This window comes from Anguilla rostrata, chromosome 10, assembly GCF_018555375.3.
Source record: "Anguilla rostrata isolate EN2019 chromosome 10, ASM1855537v3, whole genome shotgun sequence".
Classification (NCBI taxonomy): domain Eukaryota; kingdom Metazoa; phylum Chordata; class Actinopteri; order Anguilliformes; family Anguillidae; genus Anguilla; species Anguilla rostrata.
In genome coordinates, this window is record NC_057942.1 from 43,319,013 (window position 1) to 43,335,432 (window position 16,420).

General features: G+C 47.4%; 1 protein-coding gene across 1 annotated transcript in view; it reads right to left on the minus strand.

The window, feature by feature from the left end:
• The window catches only part of LOC135233598 (PDZ and LIM domain protein 5-like), a 94,841-nt gene that overhangs the window by 45,285 nt on the left and 33,136 nt on the right, over positions 1-16,420 (minus strand). Inside the window, 1 exon segment of the mRNA XM_064297319.1 lies at positions 10,568-10,719. Coding sequence (XP_064153389.1) covers positions 10,568-10,719 — 152 coding nt within the window.

Below are 16,420 nucleotides of genomic sequence, written 5' to 3' on the forward strand. Positions count from 1 at the left end.
AACGTTATAGTCGGGCAGACATGAAGAACCTTTCCCTTCATAAAACTCCAAAATAGAACCAAAGAACAGGAAAAATCAAGGAAGGAGTAAGGGGGGGGGGGGGAAATTACTTGGAAATAATCAGGCAAAATGAGTCACTTTTTTCCTCAATAGTTTGATGACACAATGAAAGCAACAAGCACTGCTCAGCCCAGTCAGATAACAGCTCTGTCTGACCGAGAGCGAACGTGGCGGAGACAGACTGCACTGAAGCACCCCGAAAACCCGGCCCACCGTACCCCAAATTAACCACATCGCTCGGAGCGAGGGGTCGAGGGGTCGAGGCAAGCCCGTCGACGCCAGGTTTCTGTCGTTTTGTCCTTTCCTTCACCACCTCCTCCTCCACCACCTCTCGTCTCAGTGTGATATTTCAATCCCCCCACCCCCACCCCCCCCCCCAAACCACCCATCTATCCCTGTCAAGTGTGGTTTCACCTCAACTTTTGCCCTTCAGACCTAAACCAGTCAGAAATTTTCCACAATCTAAACAATCTGCCCACAGGAGAGTGACGGGACGATGGCAGGTGAAGTCCAAGGCCAAACTCCCCGAAGAAGCCCGATGAAATCCTACTCCGGGCCTTTTTTTACGAGACCCATCAGCTTCAGTTAGAAGATAAGTCGAGAGTCAGAGGTGAAAAAACAAGCGCAGTCATGCTTTAATAAATCCCACAGAACTCAGGGGAAAAAGAACACCGAGTACACTGCCTAAAAAATGGAAACGTTCGTACAAGCTTATGACTCAATAATACCAGCATAAATTGGTAAAGTTAATAAACACGTACTTAAAAACTCAGGCAGAGCCAGAAGGTACCCTGCCATCTGAAACCCTTCCTAACCACCCTGGGCTAAATGCTGAATGCTAAGCTAACTGACCTTCACCCTGTGGGATCCCTGGCACAGGCTGGCAGTGTGGATCATAAACCGCTCTACACACATCACCCTCACCAGGACGTGCCCCTCAGGCCCCCCGCTGTTCATAAATAAGTAACGTTAAAACGAAGCCTAAACTAGCCGCCAGGCAGCCCAGAGCTCCTCGTAAAGTGTGACGGACGCAGGCCGGTGGTGCCGTGTTATTGGCCGTGTGCCGTGCCTCATCGCCACCTTCTCAACACCAGCTCTGTCCCCTACTGCACCGGACCTCGGAGGAGGACCTGGTAAACCAGCCAGCGCACTATGAAGTCTTTCATTCCACATTACAGGGGGGAGGGCGACTGATTATTTAAGGGTGAAACGCCCAGGGGAAGTATTTGGTTGGACACTGAATGCTTTCATATGTCAGCATTGAGAGGGCAACAGCGTGTGTGTGTGTGTGTGTGTGTGCGCACATGTGTGTGTGTGTCACATCAAACTGAACATCCTGCGTTTCATTTGCGAGCGCTTGTCCTTATTTACAGAACGCCCCCGCACGCAATCCTGTCTAATCCTCCTGATTTTAATGATAAATGTCAACTGTTTAACTTTCCGCTGGAGCGTCTCGTTACAGATTCGGTTCCGTCGGTCGGTGCCATGGGAACAGGCCGCGAGCGCTTTTACCGCTGCGTGCGCAGATCCTCTGTTTACAGCGCGAGCGGGCCAGGGAGCGGGGCCCAACGAGAGAGGGACACACCATAAACCCAGCCCGACCCAGCGCAGCCAGGGAGCTGGGCCCAACGAGAGAGGGAGGCACACACGATAAACCCAACCCGACCCAACGCAGCCAGGGAGCGGGGCCCAACGAGAGAGGGAGAGGAGCACCAACGAGTAGGGAGAACGAGCAGGCACACACGATAAACCCAACCCGACCCAACGCAGCCAGGGAGCTGGGCCCAACGAGAGAGGGAGGCACACACGATAAACCCAACGAGGCCTCACTCACCACAGATCCAAAAGGCTTTCAGACAGAGACAGGGGAATAGAGGAGGTCAGCGCAGCCAGCGTGGATGAATATTACTTTTCTGAACTTGGGGAGAGTACCCGTTCTGTCATGCCAACTAAGGGAATTCAGCCAGCTCAAATAAAGAGAGAGAGAGACAGTGGGAGACGAACTGAGATGAACAGGGAATAGAGTGGACTGGGCAAGAGCCGCAGAAAGAAAAAAAATATGAATCTCACAGAACGTATCTCCACATGGAATTTACTGTGCTCCTTCTGATAAAATTTTGTTTAAAAAAAGTCAGACATCTTTTACGATGAGGCCATAAATCTGGGATTGAGTTACGCTGCGATAGAGAAGCAAGGCTGAAGGCACGAATCAAATTCCCACCACGGTCAGAGACTGCTCCCCCCCCCCCCACCAACACCACCACTCAGGGGTACAGCTGTGGCCTCTCGTCCTGGTCTAGATTACCCATAACCCATCAGTGCAGTGTTTATCCAACAGCGATGAATGCAGAAATCCGACATGCTCAGGCAGTAACCAAAGTCACATTCGCTTAGAGAACGATCAACGTGACTGTTTGTTGCTGTTTGAGGTTTAGAATCTGGGCTTAAGCGGTTCTCCAGTTCTCTACGGGGGGGGGGACTGGCCCGAACCTGAAGAAGCTGGAAATTGTTGACACGCACGTGCAATTACTGTGGTCAGAGCCACTTGTGAGGAGGTTACAACTGCAGTCAATCTACACACCGAGCACACCGTAGTCAGCAGATCTGTTAGACCAGTGATTCCCAACCCTGTTCCTGGAGATCTACTGTCCTGTAGGTTTGATTTTAAACCCTAACCAGACTCTACTAATCAGCAGCTCAACAATATCTCTAGCTCTTGAATAAGGTGTGCTTTGTTAGGGTTGGAGTGAAACCTTACAGGATGATAGAGAGCGCTCCAAGAGCAGCTTTGGGAAGCACTGTGGCAGACCGATCTGACACAAACATCCCATACATCGATATGGAGGTCTGCTGTGTGTTTAGCAACAAACTCAAGCGCAGTGCTACTGTTCTCACCTCTCACCAGACTCTGCAGTTCACTCCTATAGCCTTAAGGTTTTCTTTTGACTGCCGTTTGAAATGTAAACGTGTAATCCGGGTAAGCGTAGGATGTGGCCGTTTGTCATTGGCTCTGGACTAGAGCTCAAGGGAGTGCCCTAATTTTAACTACAGGGGATCACGAAGCAAACGCTGAAAAATTAGGAGAGAAATCTCCACTTGTTTAAATAACAGGGGATTACCTTGCAATTATCAGAACATTTGTCATCTGTGCATGTTCTTCTTGAATCGTGAGATTCTAGCTAATCTTAGTATCAATTCTTAAAATAACATGTTTTTTGGGGGTTTTTTTGCAGAGCACACCCCCACACACCTACCCCCACAACAGTTTAATCTCCCTACATGATTTATGTACGGTGTGCATTACGGCACTTTTAAGACTTTTCCACTGCTGCTTTTTTTTCTTCTTTTTTTTGAAAGCCACTGGAATCAGAATTAAACCGTAGTGGCGATAAATCAAACGGAGAGAAAAGGGAAAGGAAAAGAGGGATGAGTGTAAGGGAAAGGAAAAGAGGGATGAGTGTAAGGGAAAGGAAAAGAGGGATGAGTGTAAGGGAAAGGAAAAGAGGGATGAGTGTAAGGGAAAGGAAAAGAGGGACGAGTGTAAGGGAAAGGAAAAGAGGGACGAGTGTAAGGGAAAGGAAAAGAGGGATGAGTGTAAGGGAAAGGAAAAGAGGGATGAGCGAGCGTAACGCAACACGCGTTCCTGTGCGGTCAGGGAGGCATGCGGAGGGCCCAGCGCTCAACGTGGAGCTGTATCGTTCCATTTCCGCCAAGTCAATTCAATGTGGTCTTTAAAAAAATATATATATATATATACATAAAGCAGTGGCCAAACTCATCACTCATTATTAAGAAATTATACATTACACTTATTGGAACAACTCGGCAAACTGAGTGAATATATTTCCCCTTCTCGTCTTATCCCCCCCCCCCCCCAGTTTGGAAATAGCTCCCCTGTTAAATAGATAGTTCAACGTTTCTGGATTTTTTGATCTGCCTTTTTTTTTTTTTTTTTTTTCTGAATGTTTTTTTTTGGGCCTACTGCTCCATTTTCTTGCTTTTGACCACAATCTCCCTAATGCCAGCCATTGTAAAGGCAGAAGCCTCTGTAAACATCTAATATATCCTTCACTGCACCAAAAATAGTCTGAGCCAAACAAAAACATACAAACTGAAAGAAAATATTTTTTAAAAACCCCAGGAAGGGAGCCATTCCTTTAACTGGGGGGCCCTCACAGTCCTTAAATAAGAGTACAGCCCACGTGCAGCTCGTCACCGTGTCACGGGTTTGGGTCTGACGTGGGCGGGGCTTCAGGAGGAGGGCACGGTTCGGCCCGCTCCCTCATCTCAGGGGACCAATCAGAATAAACCAGCCCGCTGAAAACCAGATCCCGCTGGTCAGCAGAGTCATCAGCCCAGATTCCTTCACCTTTCACACAAACAAAAAAAGCTGCCTTTACTGTAGTTTTATCACCAAGGGCCTTTTGGGTGTAGGGAGTATATTAATGTAATAAGGCCACAGAGTAGCCCTTATGGCGCGATGGATAGTACACAAGGCACGATAGACAAGTTGAGCAGAAATTCATAAGGAATTTTTTTGCCTTTTCATGACGCAAAAATGCAGCTCTGACCCTGTGGATAACGGGCTTTACTGGTGGGAGGAGCCTGTGCATTAGAGGGGTACTGGGGCAATGGCTTTCTTAAAATGGGAGAAATCACTCGAGCGCTACGACCAAAAGACAACCAGGCCAGGAACGAAGAGGGAGAACAGCACACAGCAACAGAGGAGGGTTTGTGCCCGTCGGTGTGGAAGTGTTCGGGAATACGAGAGTCTAGCTGTCAGATATGGGCGAACTTTTCGGTTTCGATTTCAGTCGCTGCTCTGTCACAAACGCGCACACCGAAAGCTCCAAATCAATGGCACAAAAAATAAGATTCAAAATCGACACGGATAAACAAACAGCGACCAGAATGGAGATTCATATTTTTCTCATTCCATTACACATGATCTCCCAATTAAACCTCAGAAGCGCTCCTCTCCGCTGCGAGCCAGGGAGAGGTTTAAATCGCCAGCCGGGCCGCTCTCGATAAGGTGATGCCAGAGCGAATGAGGTCACAGCGGGGAGAGGAATTACCGCGAATTCCCCCGCGGAGCGGACCAATGAGAGGGAGATTTGGGTCGAGATTACCGCGGAGGCCCTCGCATGACCGTTGCGCTAACGACAGAATAATTCCGCTAAATGGAACGCACCCCCGCGTGTGTTTCCATTTGAACAGACCCCCCCCCCCACCCCCCCTCCCCGAGGTCTTTAAGGGCACCTGCACTCAGATGCACTTTGCCTCACCATCATCATTTGCCATTTGTGCCTAACTGGAGCTTGGGATCGATTTTTTTTTTTCCTGATCAATAAATTCTAAATTCTCCTAATTGAACCCTACAGAAAGTATTCAGCTGTAACAAGCAAGCACTCACAGAACCATCTCAGGCAGGGCTGCCCCACCCCGTTCTAGCACATCTTCCATCCTGCAGGTTTTCACTCCAGCCCTAACAAAGCTCACCTCATTCAACAGCTAGAGCAGGGCTGCCCAACCCTGTTCCTGGAGTTCCACTGTCCGGTAGGCTTTCACTCCAACCTTAACAAAGCCACACCTCATTCAACAGCTACAGATCTTGTTGAGCTGCTAATTAGTAGAATCGGGTGTGCTAAATTGGGGTTGGAATGAAAACCTAAAGGACGGCAGATCTCCAGGAACAGGGTTGGGTGGCCCTGCTTTAGCTGTTGAGTGAAGTGCGTTGCCGCCAGGATTCCAGTTGCTCCTTTCCATCAAATATTACTAGATTGTTGGAGAGGGGAATAATAAGCCTATCGGAAAGTTTCCCAAAATTGAGCCATGGACACCCATACATATAGAAATTCTATATGTATATATTTATTTTTTAACATATTTTCAGACCCGGCTACCCTCAGGGCTGATTCAGCAGCATGTCCTGTCATTCCTGCTCAAAGACACGAAAGACAGAAACCATGCATACATGTCAAAACATAGGAAGGAAAACCAAGTGTTCGCTCCACTTACGAAAACCACAGCGTTTAGAAAGACAGACCGCGGGGAACACACTGGACAGGCCCGGGAGGCACAGTCAGCCAATCACGGAGAGAGAGAGGTGCCGAATGTTCTCGTCACGTGACCACACCACCGCAGCGAACCTAGACGAGTTCAGTTTTGAGAAGTCCATAATTAGGGGAAAAAAACATTTTTCCCTCCACGTTCCCCAAACGTTCAACTTTCCAAAATAAAAGCCAACCAGGTTAAATCCCCCATTCCCTGTTAATACTTCACCCCTCGGTCTTAACGATTTTAATACTGGGGATGTACTGGGAATAGTGTAGCCCGTCTAAAACAGCAACAGCGGCCAAAGGGCTCTCTCATGAATCACAGTGCAGGGCCGAATGGCGCTGACAGCACGCAGAGAGACGGGGGGAGGGGGCTCCTGGCCTCCCTGTGTGTTCTCTTCCCTACCCAGTCTGATAGGTTCAGCACTCCCGAGGCTGAGGTCACCACAGAGGAAGAACGGGGGGGATCACATGACTTTTACATTACTCGCATGTAGACACACGCAACTGGGAAAGATTCCGAGTCTGCCACCAATTTATGGCTTAATTTACCGGAGTTTCTCCTCGTAGGAGAGAAGCTTCTAATGTTAAGAATAACACAATATAATGAGCATTTTAGAACAGGTGTACAGTTTTGTTTATTAGGTGTTTAAGTTTACGTGTTTAATACCTAATCGACAAAGTATTCATTTTTGAATTTGTGGCCTAAAACAGCCAAAAGAATTGCTCTTTGGCGCACCACTTCTCCAGGAGGAAGTCAAGTTGATGTTTATTTCCTTTGCAAAAGCATGAATCACCGCTTTAACTCAGAAACGGCTGACAGGTTTAGTCTAGCGGTAAAAGCCCAGAGCTGTTAGTCAAACTGAAGAGGTTTTCAGCAGTAAGCCAGTGTGACCGGGGCACCATACAGGAAATAACATCAAAGCAGAACAGCAAAACTGCGACGCTAATCCTCGTTTGTCGTCCAGACGGCTCAAACACAAAGGCAATCCGTGCCCTGACTTCAGCACCAAACAGCATTTACAAAGACCTCCCGAGCCAGTATCCGTGCTTTGACTCTTCCTGCTTTCCATCATCCGACGCACATTCACACAAAAGAGTGAAGTTTCATACTTCAGAAACCATGCATCTGGAGTTCCAGCGTAATCGGATGCACAGGAACGCGCGACGCAGACCGCGGACGTGTTTGTGAAGTTGCGTCTGGAACCATCCAGATCAGCTGCAGCGGTTTCCAGCCGTGCGCACATCGCTCTCCTCTGCGACGCGCAGTTATGCAATCGGTTCTTTAAAAGGCTCTTATTTTTCTCCATTCGACCACAAAAAGCCCCATTTAATCTCTCATCGCCGGGATAAAACTAGAGGACAGGGGCGCGAAGCTCGCCAGGGCCCGGGCGGAAGCGCACGCCATGTTTTACCCAGGGTGCCGCGCTGAAGCAAGCGAACCGCCAGGGCTACGCGGACGGAGCGCTGCACCTCATCTCTCCACACGCAGGAAAGGAGCCATCTACAGCAACGCTCGAGCAACATTCTCAAGAAGCACAGAGCACTAACTAGGGACAACCACGTTTTTAATGGACATAAAGAAAAATCACACAATAAATAAAGAAATTAATCAATAATCGCCAATGGAAAAGACAACAGCTTAATCCTCGCTATTAAACGTGGACTAACAAAGCTAATATGGGCTTTCCCACCCCTTACAGTTAGGGGGCAGCGCTGAGCAGAATCTGGCTTCTTTAAATCTGTCCGCGACTTTGCTCTCCTCACCCGCCACCAGCCCAGGCCAGTTCTCCGCCTCATATCCTCTATGTTGACACAAGGCTCAGGGATCATTTCCAAAGCTGGCTTTGCTAGAGCAGGTATTCAAAATCTGAATAGCATTCTGATGGAAATTCTGATTTATACCCCCCACTCCCCCCCGCCCCCCCAGCCTGCCCAAACCCTCCCCCCTTGCTCTCTCGCAAGTCACCCAATGTACCGTGAACATCAACACAGAGCCTCCTCTAAAGAGCATCCAAGTGCCGGAAGACGAATAGCCGCACGGAGAACGTCAGACCTGTTACCCAGACTCAAGCAGCTGTGCTCCGAGCCGGCTGCAGTAACCAATCAGGGCAGCTCTGGGGGACAATAGTTTCTAGAAGCTTCTTTGTACATAGTCCACTTCATCACCTTAGAAATGTATACATTTAGCCAGGCAGGTTCATGCATGTTAGTCACACACAGTGAGCCAATGGCCACACAAATCTCAGTACAGTAAGTACTGACACACAGTCTGGGTGCCTTGTACAAAGTGCATCTTCACAGCTGTGGAATCCAACTCATTTTTAGTCATTACATTAAGAATGAGTTAAATTTTGTAAACTCGTAAAGCGTTTATCGTGTGCAAATCCTGCAATAAAACATGACCGGTCCAGTCACCAGGTCAGCAGGGAATCCATGACGATGTGGAATCGTGGGGGTTGTAGTCATAGTGGGTGGTCTGCCACTCAATGCCTAGAGTGGGGAGTAAACTACTCCTCTCCCTCAGCACTGTTACTCCTGTCAAGTCTGGATCTGATGACCAGTGCGCAATAAAATGAGTCCACACACTGTCCCCTGACCCCTGACCCCTGACCCCTGAAACTCCACGTCGTCTCAGCCGTGTTGACCTAACCCCGTCTCTCACTGTGCCGCAGAAATCGTCCGAGCAGAACCTCACGTTTCAGACCTCGTTAGCGATCGCTCAGCGCAAACCCGAGCCAACGTGTCCCGTCTAACGATGTCTGCAGACCGGGCTACAAAGGCTAGCCTGAGCTACCCTGCTGTGACGCGCTCACATCGAGATTCTGAGCACTGCGAGACGGAGTTCAAACCACTGACATTGCCTCGGTACACACTGCCAGCAGGGATGCAGTTAGGCCATTCCACCCCAAATATATTTATAAAAAATAATAACTCAAAAAGAAAGCCAAAAGCATGCACGGAGGTTGTGTTTTTTAACATCTATCATCCCTCAACATGATACTGAGTGTACACATTTGCCATTAAAAAACGATTTTTGCTTCAAAGCTGTCAAAATATTTACCTGCATTTCAAACTGATAGGCCTTGCTGGTAAGTCTAATAACTAAATATTAATATGCTAACTCATTATCAAATTCATATATAGTGAACTATGTACATGGCTGGATGATTATCACACCTACTGTACCAATTAGAAGAGACAACTCACATAACATGGTGCACACGGTCACTTAGAGAGAAGATTAACTCCTATAATAACAGAACGCATCTGCCTCCTGTAAGGTATGGTTATTTCTTTCTCTTTTCTCTGCACTGTAATGTTTATAGAAACGGAATGGCTGACCCCTCGGCACATGTGTTGCTGCTTAGCTGCGTGACGGCTGCGACGCGGGCCCAGACGCCGCGAGCGGCGGCGCCAGTGTCATCAGCAGCAGGACATCGACCCCACCGCCAGCGCAGTCGCTGCTATACTGGGCAAGATCTGAGCGTTCAGTGTTTATAAAGCATCTATAAGCACGGCTATTAACGCTTAATTACGCTGTTATAAGCGTCACGGCGACACAAAAGCTGCCAACTGTCAAAAAGCACAGTAATTGCTTGGTGGAGGACACGGCTTACTTACTTTCGATATTTCTCAGGCTTCCTCTTGGATACGAGAACATTTAAATTGTGCATAGCCTAAATTTGACGGCTGTTATATGTTGCGTTCCATGTGTGTGTGCATATGGACCCATTTTAAAAGTTTCCGTGTGCAAAGGATTAGCATTGTCAGTAAACAGACATGTGTGCAAACTCTGCAGGGGCACAGAAACAAGCCTATAAAAAAGACTTAGACTAGCCTCCAAAAATCCAGACACCGTCCACCACTGGGAATATGTAAACATGGATGCACAGATACTGTAAAGCTCTGTAGCAGCACTTGCACATGCCTGGACTGCACCATTAATTACACTGAGGTGGGAGGTATAGGGGGGTCACGCAGGGGTGAATAGTGGTTTTTGCATTTGTTTAAGCCCACATAAATCCCCCCTGCACACTGTAGCTAGTGGTACTGTTCTGTTGCAGCTCTTTCTGTAAATAAATGTAAGCTCAAGTGAGCGGGAGGACTGGCTGCCCCCTTCTGAGTTGGAACGGTCTCTTGCTTTCCATATAGAGTACATGTGTTTCCTGTCTACTGCAATAACCTTGGGAAAAGCATGTTTATACTGCAGTTACGAATGTATATACTTAAAGGGAACATTTTTTGTGTTACATGCTAAAAATTTCATTTCAGGTAAAGAAAATAAAGGCAGCCAAATTATTTAAAGAGATTTGGAATCAAGAATGTATTTAGTGAAACACTAACATGAGAGTCGGTAAAGAACAGGCTGACGCATTGAAAGCGAAGCCCGCTTTGCGACAGGTTGGCGCTGAAGCAGACCGGAGGCGGAGGAGGACCGCGGGGCTTACTTCTGCAAGGAGAGCTCCAGGTTGCCGGCGCAGGCCTTGATTTTGTTCTGGGCCTCCAGGTGGTTCATCCCCTCGGTGGCGATGCCGTCGATGGACAGCACCAGGTCGCCCACGGCGATGCTGGCCTTGGCCGCCTTGCCCCCGTCTGTCAGCTGCAAAGACACAATGGCACCATGACAAAGATGCTCCACTGCTCCTGCTCCAGGTTGGGACAGAGCGCTGTTTGGAGGAACTGAGTTCCTGCTCCAGGTTGGGACAGAGCGCAGTTTGGATTAACTGTGCTCCTGCTCCAAGTTGGGACAGAGCATTGTTCTGAGAACTGTGCGCCTGTTCCAGGTTGGGACGGGGCGGGGTTCGGATTGACCGCACTCAAGCCCAGATTTTCAAAAATATTCGCTATTATTTACACAGGTGAGTCCAGTTGAGATAGAAATCTGATTTCCAACCCCAGAGGTCACGGCATGCGGCATAAAATGCTCTTAATGCCCTTGAGGGTCAACAGAAACTCACTGGTTTTTTTGTGACACATGCAAAACATTTCAGCAAAAATATGTTAAACACAGATTCAATTCATTTTGACTGTAAAATGAGAATAATTCTGCCATGTCTCCGACGTCTTATGGAACATTTAATATGAAGAATTTTTCCCCAGCCCACCAATAGCTGTACTAAAAATAATCTGATTCAAAGCTCAGGAGATAAATCTGAACAAATGTTGGTGAATAGAGACAGACAGACAGAGAGAGGCGGTGTCACAGGGAGGACAAGCAACGTGAGCAGGCTGATATGTTTCCCTCTAACATATCCTGCCATAGATTTCTGCGGTTAATGATTTAACTGTCAACGTCAAGGTGGCTTGCATCTGGTGTACAATCAAATATTAAACAAGCAGACCGTTGCGATCGCCACGTTCCACAAACAAGAATTCCCCCAACAGAAGACCCGCGTACTTTCCAACTTTCCAAGTTAAAAAGAACTGTACATTGCTCCCACTAAACGTGATCCAGAAGTACTCTTTCCAGACGAATGCTGACAGACTACATCGTTTATGTATGTAATAACAATTAAATAAATTATTTCACAAATCGTTCTCACAAATCGCAGATGTTATTCATTTGCTTACGCACCACTTTGGAATCAAAACGAATTAATCTACCAATGGCAGGTAATTGTTATTCACTTTGAGAAGAAACAGGTCTTTCTGGTCTTGGGTGACATTCATGGCCTTATCAGAACTAATAAGCTTTGTCAGTACAGGCACTCTGAATTTCCATGGAGATGGTAGAAGAAATAGAGGAGGCCAAACCACCAAGGTCGCAAAGGTCACATTGAACATGCAGATGTTCCATCTCGAGATCCCTGCACTGATATACTGTCTTCAAACTTTTACTGGTCCAAGGACCCCCACCCAGGCATAAAGGTATTCAGGGGACCCCCATGATACGTTAAATAGGGCTGTATTAAAAAAGTTTTTACATTTTGTACCTCCAAGGACCCTGAACTGCGTAACTTGAATTAATTAGTCCAAGTAAACGCAGGGAGATTTGAAGGTTTACACAATGGATTCCCTGTGATATTCCCTGTTGTTCAATACGTCCTTGATTTATCATACTTGTGGCTTCTCTTTGAAAACAAACACAAATAAAACCCTTCTGCATGTTGGAGTAATTATCAGATGGCACAGGCTGGAGTTTGTACAAAGCTAATTCCCAAACTTCAAATGTTGCTTTTTCACGAGAAGGAGAAGGGGTGTAATGTACACAAACAGTCCTGTTTGCTTGTGGTAGCATGCAATTAACGTGTTTGAAAACACATGCTTGTCATTTAGTTCAGTAATTTAAAATAATAGCAACTGGAATGGAGCATTAACATTTTTTTTTTTTTCTTTTTAAACAAGCAGATTGTTCCAGAGCACAATTTCACACAGGGCACATGAAATCTTCCACATAGCCAAGCTGGATGCGTCTTGCAACACAACCCAAAGGCACATTCAGGATCATCTTTCGGTACAGAACCCCATCCCAGAACCTAAGTAGATCCATGAAGTATATTGAAAACAGTCCACAGCCGTCGCCTGGGGACAGATCCGGGACCGGGCTCACTGATGTTATCCCAGTGGAGCTCTGAATACTATCCAATAGCATCTCACGGTTTAATGCGGAATGACCGGGTTACCCAATCAGGTCATGCGATTGTAAATCGATATGCTTTCCACTCAGTACCATTCAGCTTCAGTACACTTGTCAAACAGCATCAGAGAAACCCGTCTACACTGTATCTCCACGGCAATAAACGTGTGGCGTGTCCATTTTTTCCCCTTCACGCATTCCTCTGGTACCGTTAATGCACGCACACACACACACACACACACACACACACACACACACGCGCGCACGCACACACGCACACACGCACACACGCACGCACGCACGCACACACACACATACGCACACACACACACACACGCACACACACACACACACACATACACGCACAAAGTCTGTGCTGTTACAAAGTCTGACCACCGCCGCTTGCTTGTTCCCACACACACAAAAAAAAGCACATGTTCATCATATGCCTCCCCATATCTGGTCCCCACGAAAACAGAAGACACACGGCAGCATGTGCACTCCTGCAAGGCACTGGAGCTTAGCACGTTTAGCACGACCACGTGGCGGACATCTGGATGCACGTTTCCCCCACTGCTCCCTCAGCTTTTCTCATCGGCCTTCAAACTAGCAGATGACATCCCCCAGCCCTGCGCACTAACGGTTAAACAGCTGTGGCTGTAGCTCAGGGGCTGCGGGTTCGAATCTCGAGGCCTGGCCTTGAGCGAGGTGCTTAACCTGAACTGATTCTGTAAACACCTCACTGCAGACACAGCTAAAATGTTTCAAAAAGAATGCCAGCTATGCGAGCCTCTCCTGATAATGGTGTATACTTAGCAAACATATAATAAAAAATGATTGACCCGGGATGGCAGGCTGAGCTAGCCCCAACCTGAGCGCGTTCAGGTAAGATGCACAGGCTCCACCCCCATTATCAGACTCGCCTTAGAGGAGAGGAACAGGTCACCAAGGAAACAGAAAAACAAAGAGCTCAACCACCCCTGTGAATTCCACTGGCCAAATCACGTGTGAACCCTCAAAACCTGATTTCAAAATGGTGTGGGGAGGCAAATATACACACTCGCTGAACTGCCGCAAACTCATTCTGAAAAGAGCGCAGTTCCAGCCAGGAACACTTAAGAGTTTTCTCAAATGGTCCGTGTCCTGTTTGCTTGCTGCAACAAGGTCACCAGTTGGCACTCAACCTTAAAATTTACCTTCCAAAAGCTTTGAAAAAAATGGCACTGGACAGACACAGAAATTATTAATGATACTAATATACTTGCATTAGGGATAAGATATAAGAAAAAAAAGAATGCTGGACACAAAAACATGCCATTATTCTCCCATCAAGAGCCTATTCAAACCCGGCGTAGTCCTCCAGCTTTCATTGGCTGATGTAAGCACTCCATTCACCTCCATGCTGCAGCCACTCTCTGAATGCACAACACCAGACAGAGAGAATGAATCACAGTGAATCGACTCCATTAGGGCCCAGTTCACAGGCCTGAATCGGTCACAGTCACGGTTAACGCGGGGCGCGTGAGCACGGTGGCTAGCCGGGGCTCCCTGACGCGGAGAGTGACATGGAGAGCGACGCATCCGGCAACGTCACCATTCACGGCGGCTCAGAAGCGGTGGCCAACCGAGACGGGACAATCTTAGCGAAGGATGACAGGAAATTTCCGGCCAATCGGATCCTTTCATGCTCCTGCGAGACGCGTACAAATCGGAATTTCAGTCCTTTTATGGAAGAGAGAGCGCAGCGCACGATCCATATATGAGCAATCCATCATCAAAGAAAAAGAGGGGTGAAAAAAGAGAGGAAGAACGTGGCAGTCGGAACTGCCAGAACGTTGACGGTGAGACGGATGTCGCGTAGCATCTACTGGAATTCTGAAAGTTAAGCAATCCGGTAATAAAGGCAATCAGTCAGGGAAAAATAGCTCCCCGAATATTTTCCCTGTCACCACCACCACGCCCGTGTTAACACACACTGACAGGGTACAATACACGCCATACGGGGTAATCAGAGAAACCACAGACATTTCCAAATTCTGCCAAATATGGAAAAAACATACTAAAGTAGCAAACAGCTTATTTATGCAAAAAGTGTATAGAAAACTAAACCTGACAGACGACTTGGCTAAAATTAGGTATAATGCTGAATTGGAAAACCATTAAAGTGTTCTGCTTAGTCCACTGAGACAAATCAGCGGACAAGATTCCTCAGGTATTTAAATGGAAGTACCTGTCCAAAGGAAATACCTTTCCGATGGGTTTACTTCAGGAAAAGCCATTTTGCGATTCTGGATCTTTCATATACGCTTTGTAAAAATAAACAGTTGAACCCCAGTCAGTGGTTATTTATTTTGGTTTGGTTATAGGTTTATATATTTGGTTTGGTTTTAGGTTTCATATTAATTATAAGAAACAAAATGAACATTAGCTATATTGTTTTCTGAGAAAACCTTATTATAAATGTAATGTTTTATTTTAATTTCATGCCCTCGCCTGATCCCAATCACTCAAAAAAAGCATGTCTTTCTTTATTGTGTTTGCTGCATGTTTAACAAGGACAGTAATGAAAACTTTGGCGCTACTTCCAGCTACGCACAGCGACGGCGGTACGCGGGAAGGGTGGGGCGGTTTGGTGGGGTGGCGAGGCGGGGTGGTGGGGCGGGGCAGCTAGGCGAGGAGGCTGGGCGGGGCGGGGCAGCTGGGCGGGGCGCAGACGGTCAGGTGGTTCGAAGGCTGAGAAATCGGCGGGAAAAAGAGTGACGGACGTGGCTACACAGGAAGTGCTCGCCGGAGCTTTCAGACAGGAAATGGGGAGCGTGATCACAGCGCTCACGCCTCCCTCGCAGCGGGAGGGGAACAAGGAGCGGCCGCTTCCTATCGGCGCCCTCCAGGCGTCTCCAGACGCTCACAAACCGCGAGGAGGAGGAAGCTCGTCGCCGTGCCACGACGAACGCCGCGGTCTCTTTAATGCGCGCGCTAAAAGCTCTCTCTCTCTCTTTTTAAATAAATGCCTATCCTGTCAACCACACACAGCATATCCAAAAATCCATTAAAGACGGATCTTTATCCGTGTGGCAATCTTTGTCTGAGCAGAATTCAGAGTGAGATCACGTGCTACGACTCCGGAAAGTCATTTGTGCCAGATCAGCAAACTTTCGCTTGACGTACAGCAGCCTGGTTCCAGCTCAAAAGAGGAATTGCACAACAGACCACAACAGACCTCTTTACCGAAATCCTCTCGACATTAATCATACAATTATCACTTCACTTTAAATTAAGTTTAACATCCTTGGAAAACAATTTTTTTTTTTTCGGAGAAGCAACCAAAAGGGAAATTGTTCAGTTGTGCATACCACGCTACTTAGTCAATCAGCCGTACAATATCGATTCATGAAAAAATGTTTTGTGGTGGTTTCTCTTCCGAGTGACTACTCTGTGGCTTTCTTCCTTGGCGTTTGGTAGATTAAGGCATGCCAAGAGAAGGAATGTCAGGAATGAAACTCGCCGTTAATGTTCTCGGGAACAGACAAACTGCACATTCATACTTATGCAGTGATGCACACGCTCATAAAAAGATCACACGAACGTCCGGGAGTGGGCACAGGATGCTTGGATTTACCGTCCAATTATACTGTGCATGACGCGAGAAATCATCAACCCATAGAGTATGCTCCTCAAGCCACACATTCGACTTAATATGACATGATAGATCCTGGACCAAACG